Source organism: Urocampus carinirostris, chromosome 17 (genome assembly GCF_059441175.1).
Source record: "Urocampus carinirostris isolate Australia breed hairy pipefish chromosome 17, RoL_Ucar_1.0, whole genome shotgun sequence".
Classification (NCBI taxonomy): Eukaryota; Metazoa; Chordata; class Actinopteri; order Syngnathiformes; family Syngnathidae; genus Urocampus; species Urocampus carinirostris.
This window is the reverse complement of record NC_142365.1, coordinates 30,687,372-30,696,749: the sequence shown is the minus strand read 5'-3', so window position 1 is coordinate 30,696,749 and position 9,378 is coordinate 30,687,372. Positions and strand designations below refer to the sequence as shown.

The 9,378-nt window shown below is 39.1% G+C and overlaps 1 protein-coding gene across 1 annotated transcript; it reads right to left on the bottom strand.

The window, feature by feature from the left end:
• Positions 1–1,112: 1,112 nt before the first annotated feature.
• On the bottom strand, positions 1,113–8,515 carry sod1 (superoxide dismutase 1, soluble). Its single transcript, XM_088320641.1, has 5 exons — positions 8,369–8,515; positions 5,506–5,602; positions 5,349–5,418; positions 2,963–3,080; positions 1,113–1,358 (listed from the first exon to the last, which is right to left on the bottom strand). Exons 1-5 carry the CDS (start codon positions 8,438–8,440, stop codon positions 1,251–1,253), a joined length of 465 nt encoding a protein of 154 aa, XP_088176767.1. The 5' UTR covers positions 8,441–8,515; the 3' UTR covers positions 1,113–1,250.
• Positions 8,516–9,378: the final 863 nt, after the last annotated feature.

The following is a 9,378-nucleotide window of genomic DNA, read 5'->3' as shown; positions in this document are numbered from 1 at the left end:
ATAAAAGAAGTTAAAAAATTAAGTAGCTTGGACGTTCACTGTAGAAGGAAAAATACATGTAAATATAATTAAGTATAATCATACATTTTCTTATTCAAATTATGAATTTATTTTCTGCATTAAATTATTGTTGGTGATATACTGATTACAGGAATAACCACTAGCCTGCCTTTTTTCATTTTCTCCTCTTATACTTCTTTTTTTCTTAACTTCTTTATACAACACAATTCGTAATATAATGCATAAAAGCAAGTGAGCCGTTTGAGAGCCGGCTCTCTTTAATGATTTGAGCCGAAAAAGCTGGTTCTCTAAAAAGAGACGGACTTTCTTTCACTACACAACTACCACATGAAATCCGATGTTGAATGATGCTTGATGAGAAATCCCCAGGCGGCAGACGCTTGCGCACAGTAGCATCAAACCACTCGCTTCGTTTGCAGCGAAAAAAAGACAATACCGAGATAGAGGCAACCGCGGCGAATTTGTTTGACGATTGCGTTGCCATTTCGTGATAGTTGGTGTATACCGGATGGTACCCATAATTGAAAGTTTGCGTTTTTCCGTAGAGTTTCTTGTACGTAGAACACGTCTTAAAATGCATAATAAAAATACTTTGTACGGCAAAAACGTACAGGTTGACAGGTATGTGGTCATGATGGATGATGTAGGGAACATGACCTTCGCCGCATATTCTCTGGATCCTTTCACATCAGACGCATTTGCTCAGGTTTAGCCAACTCTTAGCGATGAAGAGCTTGTTTTGTAGTGGCCAATTTTATACAGATTGCTAATCGAGCCCCCAAATGTTGAGTGTTGACCACATGAACAGGATGTTCAGGCACTCAAGCCAACTTCATGGAGATTTATTTTTGTTTTGTTAGAACATATCACATAAGTAGCCTGATGGATAGCATTTTGTAAGGTTCCTGCAAAACTTATCCTGTTCCTTCTTGCACATAAAGACCTATTATCGATATTGCTTAGAGTTGAAGAACATTTACAACACTGCCCTCCTCTCTTTAGACTATCTTTAAGGCAAGAAACATTGAAATATATAATGCCTGTTAGCTAACACGATTACTCACAGGTGCTTACATAAGATGAAAACCAAACATGACAAACTCTTTATTGAATGCTAGTCGTCAGTTTACATCTTTATAGTGATAAATGCTGGCTCAATAACAATAAACACAATAACACCAAGTAACTGAGTTGGTTTTTAAGTGCTTGAGGCTTTCTGCCCGGATGTTTTATGCAGTGATGCCAATGACGCCGCAAGCCAAACGTCCGCCAGCATTGCCGGTCTTTAAACTCTCCTCGTTGCCACCTTTGCCCAAATCATCAGCCTTCTCATGGATCTAAAACACAAGACGTTTTCTTTGAAAATTCTAGACTAAAAAACTGTTTCAAAGTTCGTTTACATTGTGAAAGATCTGGTGCATCGATTTAACATAGGCAGGCTTTTTCATCTATTTATTGCGGTTTGACATGTACCACTGCAGGTCAATTCCAATTTCCAAAACCTTTGTAAACTGGATAAGGGAGAGTTTTTGTTTTAATAAGACTCACACCTAAGGTTCACTATTAAATCCTTTCACGGTAACCACTAGTTAAGTGTCTTAACATTACCTAAATTTGGAATTTTCAACATTTACATGTACATGTCAAACACACCAAGTGGTTTCACACATTAAAAAGCTTAATTTGGAGGATAACATAGTTGTAGACATGTTCATACTTTGCTCACGCACAAGTTAAGTGCTTGTCACAATTTTGCAGCTTGATGATTAATTTGTATTAAAAAAAGAACAACAAAAAACACATTATTATGAAACGGATCGACACGTGGAGCAATGTATTTGGCCATTTTTGGTAGTCTCAAAGCTTATTCAATCATATTTTGCATATGAAACATTCGTAAATCATGGTTAATTCCGTCAATTCCAAGGTCCGTCTCATCTCTTCAGAGCGCGATGATGCTTTAAACCGCCAAACAACGGCAACCAGATGATGAACGTTCTGAATCTGATTGAGATCAGGAGCCTTCTCCCGCTACTGGTAACTATTGAAACCAGCACTGTTTAATGTGGGGGAACAAATCCCCAAACCAAAATACAGCCTGGCGAGGGATGGGCCAGGCTGTAATTGCCCAAAACACCCAACAGGTAGTGGTGCCCCTACAGTTATGGGATCTGGGGAAAACTGTCAGCCTTTCAGACACCACTCACACAAAATTATACATCTTATTTTCATAAGGTATCTAAACCTTTACTGGTACATGATGAAATTATTTAATACCATCAACTCTGCCAATCACTATGGAAATAAAATAAGAAAATATATCTATAAATATATATAAAAAACACCAACCACACCGTATTTAAAGCTCTAGTTTTTAAAATGTAGCAAAAAAGTTCACAGAATATACGGAAGTTGATAGACAAATCGAATCCTCGCACATTCACCATTCCATGAATCACCTCATAAACATCAGGCTGAAAAAAAAAAATCACGATTTTAAGCAGGTGGTGAGGCGAATGGGTGGGTGGCTTCGTCATCTGAACATGTCTCCAACTTTCCTATCATAAGCATCAGGCATCTCATGTAAGAAACTACTTGGAGAATATACCTCATTGTACAAGTGGGCCATAGTATGCCCACTAATATGCTCACCTTGGCATGTTGGTTAAGACTTAACCAACATGCCAAGGTGAGCATTTTTTTAATTACCCTATCAGTCAAATTCTTTAAATTTAATGACCCCGTAGCCAAAATTCTTACTGATTTTTCATAACTAGATGTTTAACAGATTTGATTGAACAGTTACAGTTTGCTATCTGTCTGATAGCAATTTACCACAAAGCATAAAGATAGCATTGCGTGCTTGCTCGGTCAGCTTTCTGCCTACCGTGTGCCAGGGGAACTGTACATCACATGAAACTGATTAATAACAATTACTTACGACCATGGTTCTGCCAATAATAGAGTATGGACCGGTGAGTGAGATCACACCGTCTGTGAGGTTGATTTTGGCCACTTTATCTGCACCTGCGGTCACGTTGCCAAGGTCGCCGACGTGCCTATTCAAGGTAAAAAGTAATCAAACTCTGGTTTCTAAAACAATAAGCAAAGTCTATCATTTAGATTCAACTACTGTAAAATTCAGAATATAAGCCGCAACATTTACCCCAAGCTTTCAACCCTGCGGCTTATGCAATGATGTGGCTACATTATGATATTTTTTCTCTAACGACCACCTACGGCGCCCGAGCAGTAAAGGTCAGAGTAAGGCATGTGGAATATATGCGTCGAGGAAGATGCAAGTTTAATGTAACTTTACGCATGAATAAAACTAGCATGAACAGACTCTAATCATAAAAGTTATCAAAAGGGAAGCACTAACTGCTATATTGCGAAAAAATGTACGAGTCTGTTTATTCGTAAACGGAAATAATATGGCAAACCAAGCAGATTACAAGAAGCTAACATGTTTAAGGCGGATTCTTATTTATCAGTCTGCCATTTTCGTGGACATTCAAAGAAGTTGAAGACGGCCAGGGGACATAATGCCAGGTTACCACGGTTTTATAGTTTTCGGGTAGCTTGCTGTTTCAGACTGATCATGATGTTTCTGTGACAAGTATATTTTGAATCCCAAGAGTTTGAGCTTTCCAATGATACTTGACATGACGCAGGTCAGTGACTGGCGACATCGTACAGACACGTATTTGTTTATCAAAAGTCCGGCGGACCACTGGTGGGCCATTGGAAAGTTAAGGGGTTAAGGTACCGTATATTGTTAACAGTCTTTCTGTGAACAGTCTTTCTTTGTAAATATCTCATGTTTCAATGTGGGCACATACGGCTTATAGTCAGGTGCAGCTTACTTATTTAAAAATGTTTTTCTTTAAAAATGTACTGAGTGTGGCATATGATCAGGTGCGGCTTAAAGTCCGAATTTTACAGTAGTAAATAACACAGGCTGAGAAGTAGAAGTTTGACTGCCAGCACTGTTGGGACTAACGCGTTACGGAGAAAAGCGTTCCTGGAATGCAATTACTTTTCTCAATAACAAGTACTGTAACGCGTTAATAAAATTATGCAACTAAACCAGTGTTACAACATGGTGCGTAACTCGGCTACTTAGCAAAGGCAGATCAGGAATTCGGCTTCCTCTGATCGAAAACTGTTCCACCTTTGTTTACGATGTAACATACAACCCTTGTTTTGGCAGCAAGGCTAATCAAAGGTGGGCATGTTCATATTTACAGAAAGGTACAACCAAATACAGTTATAGTGGCATTGTTTTGTTTGCATTTCATCAGGAGCAAATAGTATACAGTGCCTGGTTTGTACAGGAACAACGAAATAAATGGGGCAAAGGTGAGCAAAGAAGTTACGGGAAGTGTGAGATGAATTTTGGTTGTTTTATTTGTAAAATTATGTTGACAGTAGACCATGCCTACAGAAAAAAGGGCCCAGAAATGTAGCATATATTCGAGAAATAGATATGGTGTGTCTCGGGTAAGTGTCCATTTCTAATCTCTGTAGATTGCTCAAGACAATAAATATTAAGGCCTCACCGGTTCCAAAGGTTGGCGTACACGGTTTCTTCCATTTCTTTAATCTGTCTATCCATCTACCTTGGTCATATCCCTCAAGAGGGGTGACCGACAGCAAGACAAACACATACGATAACAAAGAAAATAAAAATAAAATATCTCTATATCTCTGCTCCCCAAGAGACAGCAAGGCAGAGAAAGGGGGGCGGGACACCGAAAGGTCCTGCAAACCCTAGTTATAGGGTAACTAAATTTCTTTAATGATTTGCTTATTTTAAAGCAGCTATACGAGTCAGCTTTTAAGCCAGTATATGTGGTAATTTGTAATTGGATAGGTAATTTCTAAGAAACGCACTACTCTTGGGTGTCAATAATCTGGAGGGTAACTGAATTACTTTTAAATGAAGAAACCAACTACCTACTGTTATTCTGTAACATGCCCAACACTTGTTGCTCGGTAGCCTAGATGGTAGGGCGCCCGCTCTGAGACTGGGAGGTCGCTGGTTCAAGCCTCGGTCATACTTACAACATTGGTACTCATTGCCTCCCTGCTTGGCGCTCAGCATCAAGGGTTAGAATTGGGGGGTTTGGTCACCTAATGACTAAAATGGCTGTGCCCTGTTTGGCTGCATCGGCTCGCTACAGTTTAACTGTACGGGGCAGGTGTATCGACATTTCGTTCTGTGTGCATTGTTACAAAGAATGACAATAAAAGTAAATTCTATTCTATTCTATTCTACCAACTTAGTTCTGCTAAACATCCGACGACAGTATGTAAGAACATACCTGTCCGCATCCTTTGGACCGGCGTGAGTCTTGTTGTGCGGGTTGAAGTGAGGACCAGCACTTACACATCCTGTCCAAGAAAAAAAGCAAGTTTAAACGTGACATTTTCCAGAAGGGACAACTAACATTTATTTATTTTTTTTAAATCATAACTTACCGTTGGTGTTGTCTCCAAAGGCATGGACATGAAAGCCATGCTCACCCGGAGTGAGGCCTTGGATTTGTCCCGTCAGCTTCACAGGGCTGGACTCATTCTGATGGGTCAAGATCAGAGCTTGATGTTACAGCTGTCTATTATGTGTTAAGAAACATTTTCCCCCAAAAAAATCTAGTTTGATCCATTGAAAAAACACCACAGCCAAGGAAAATAAGTGTGAGTACAAAAAAACCCCAACAACTAACATTTCAACTTAACAGATATGTTCACTGCATTAGGCGGTAGTCAAACAATATGCATGTTAAGCAGACAAGAAACACAGGCCACAAGGTTCTCTTAAGAGATAATATTGATACATTGTTATAGCATACATGAGGAATGGTTTGTATTTGTTTTAACGGTATGTTAGTTTTCCTTGCAGTTTATTTTATAGTAGTCAAGTAAATAATAGAAAACTTGCTGTGAGTGTGTGTGTGAATGGGTAAGTGTGAAGCACACTGTAAAGCGCTTTGAGAGGTCTTCATTGACTTGAAAAGCGCTATATAAATGCAGACCATTTACTATTTATTTTAAGTGATTTTAGCCCAATTTTGCTAAAATATAAAGGCTACAGATGGTGCCTTAATAACAACAGCTTATTTCATTTAATTTTAATCTAATGGGAATTTTTTTAGCCCAAGTAAATTTGTCTATTATGCCTGTTGAAAAGCAATAAGAATATTTATTTATGTGCATATTTGAATATATTTGTTAGCTTTTAAGTAGGTTAAATTTGGTTTACCTGACCAGTGTTTATTAACCGGTGCGTTAGGACCCAAAAGTAGGTTTTGCTAACCCATTTTCTGTGGGTTGTGGGCCTTTACCATGGCGAAATAATAGTTCCCAAAAAATAACTAGCAGGTCATCTAAACTCCTTACCAGTAGATTGTGATAATTCCCTGCAAATGAGAGTAGACACCCTCGATTTTACACCACAGAAAGACTGATAAAATGTAGTTATACATCTTGAGCAAAGCAAACGCAGTTACAGCAGAAAATGTGAGCTACGGATTTCATTATCAATAAAAGGTGAGGTCTGGAACTTTAAAATATTCTACTGACTGACACCGCTTTCTGGCTGAAATCATAATTGCAGCCCCTGTCAAGCTTGCGCGTGCCAAGCACATACAGGTATGCAAGATTCTTAGATGCAGTCGGATACACTTTCCTTTTTTTTCATCTATTTGGGGGTTAAGGTTGACACTTGGACTGTATTTGAAACAGTCATGTTCTTATTTTTAGCATTTTCATCATGGAATAAAAGAAAAACACTACCACTAGAGCCGAGTCACTCAAGCAGGAAGCTGTCCCTACTCCGCACTGTCTGCAGTCTACTGGAGCCAGTTAGGGCTGTCGCGAATATTTTACGTATTCTCAAATGTTTTTCACAAATGTATATGTAAAATATTTGTAAATGCTTTTCAGAATGGCAATTACCATTTTTTCTCTCCACCCCCTTTGTTACAACTTTTGGCTGAAATGTCGTCAACATGCTGACGCACAAGTGGAAGCAGACAACAGGGGTGCCTCACTCCCCTTTAAATGAACGTGAAGTCGGATTTTCTATCCTTGTCAGCACTGCGCTTCTGATAAAACGAGTGTTACGATAATACTCTGTATAATGTGTTCATTAAGAAATATTGATCGGCATTATTAAAACAAAAGGGCGATCGTTGTTTAAATAATAAGTTTATAAAGACATATTCATGCCAAATGGAGGCAACCCAATGTAGATAAATGCTATAATATTCGCGACCGCAGCTAGTTGTTCTCAAATGGCATACCTCATTGTAATGCATGTTTATTGTACGTAGTTCACAGATTGCTGTAACCAGAGCACCTTTGTGAATGAGACCCAGTTTTATTGGATTCTCCCGCGTGAACAAATGTTTGAATTGAATTAAAAATATCAGCTCCAGTTATCGGTCTTCTCTTAATACTTGCAAACTGTAGCGGCCCTGAGAAGGATTTAAAAGAAAACGTACACCAAACCCGTCCTTACTGCAAGTTTCCAGCAGATGGCACTAATCCACCAGAGATACTCAAGGAAAGATTAACATTGTCAATACTGTACCAACATGAGCATTAAAGGGTGGTCATTTTTCTTCGACTTTTGTAGTTTTCATAGAAAACGTGTACTTCGTATTTGTCAACAATCCAAGGTAGTAAACTACTCAATATTGACAGTATTTGGGAACACTGCAGTTCTTCCCATCCCCATATAGATTCGTAGTGTCGAAAATCCCGACAGTTGTATTTGACATTTTTCCTCTTCCCGTTCCAAAGAGGCAGTTTGATCATTAATGATAGCCGTGACTCAGCACTTTAAATTTGCGGCGCAGTAATCAAACCTTTACAACAGTAAATAAAGAAAATACCTCTTTTACGCCGGACAAAATGACCATTTATTTACGCAAACAAGTGACTTAACATGTTCGATTTATGCAACAGACGGCTAAGTCTGTAAATCATTACTACTTGCTGCGTGCGAAGGTTATGAAGCATTGTATTGTGTAAACTTTATTAAAACACAACAAATAGTGTTTAATACGTATTAGCTTTAAGATATACATTTTGCTTGGAGGGAGCGTCTTGTAGTAGTTCATATTGATTTAACTGAATGAATGTGGAGTGTTGTTCAATAGTACTGAATGTGTTGGTTAAGATATTTATTAATCAAAATGTTTTATGAACACAACAAATCGAGTGAGACCTTAAACTTGAGAATTTAGCAAGCTTATCAGGACACCACCACCAACGTACCGTAGCAAAATTAACACAACAAAATCATATTGTAATTTTCTTTAAGTGTAACACAGTTTACCTCTTGTTCAAAATAGACCGTCCCACTGGTTTCGCCGGCTCCTTTCAGCACGCAAACAGCTTTAAGAGCCATTTTGTTTGCAGGAGTTGGAAGTTGTTACTGAGTTACGTTCGATGGCTGTCACCAAGTGAGACAACCAAACGCAATTGAGGATTGTCGAATGGGCGGGTTCCCCAAACTAGCCAATCAGAGGCAAACCACCGCCAAAAACTCAAATGTCTGATTGGACATTTTGTGCTTACGTATTTGAAGACCGGAAATTCGTGCGCGAGCAAGCTGTTTAGTGTACAGTGAAGATCACGCAAAAAAAAAACCAATGTTCTCAAAACTCTATTGGCTGTTTGCTTCCTGATCGTCAATCTAATAAATTATATTTATTTGGGTCATAATTGTGCCAGTACCGGGTTCTAAATGTTCATTAATAGTAAGTGTAAATGTCAAAGCTGACAGATTTTATTTAACGATCAAATCATCCATCTTCAAGAGTATTCAACTCAAACTAATACAATTTCTAAAGAATATATAGTGTTGGGCCGTGGTCCCTGCAAAGTCTATGCTCCTGGCCAAAACATTTGAAATCCATCCATCCATTGTCCATTATCCGCACCGCTTGTCCTCAGTAGGGTCGCGGGGGTTTTGGAGCCCATCCCAGCTATCTTCGGGTAGTGGGCAGAGGACACCCTGAACTGGTTGCCAGCCAGTCACAGGGCACACAGAGACAGACAACTCACTCGCTCATTCACACCTTGGCACTATTTGGACCAACCAATTAACCTGACATGCATGTTTTTGGAATGTGGGAGGAAACCGGAGTACCCGGAGAAAACCCACGCCAGCAAGGGGAGAACAAGCAAACTGCACACAGAAGGTTCAATCTCATGACCTCAGAACTGTACCGCACACGCACTAACCACTGCGCTGCAGTGCTACCCACATCTGAAATCATGTGAGGGTAATTACATTTGGCCCATAAATAATTATTTGAAAAATTCCAAAGTGGCAGTTTTCTT

Coding starts and splice junctions, on each gene's coding strand:
- sod1 (XM_088320641.1), bottom strand. CDS start 8,440: ATGGCTCTTAAAGCTGTTTGCGTGCTGAAAGGAGCCGGCGAAACCAGT. Junction 5,419..5,505: donor CTTTGGAGACAACACCAACG/GTAAGTTATGAT, acceptor TTTCTTGGACAG/GATGTGTAAGTGCTGGTCCT. Junction 3,081..5,348: donor GGTCCAAAGGATGCGGACAG/GTATGTTCTTAC, acceptor TACCTTGAATAG/GCACGTCGGCGACCTTGGCA.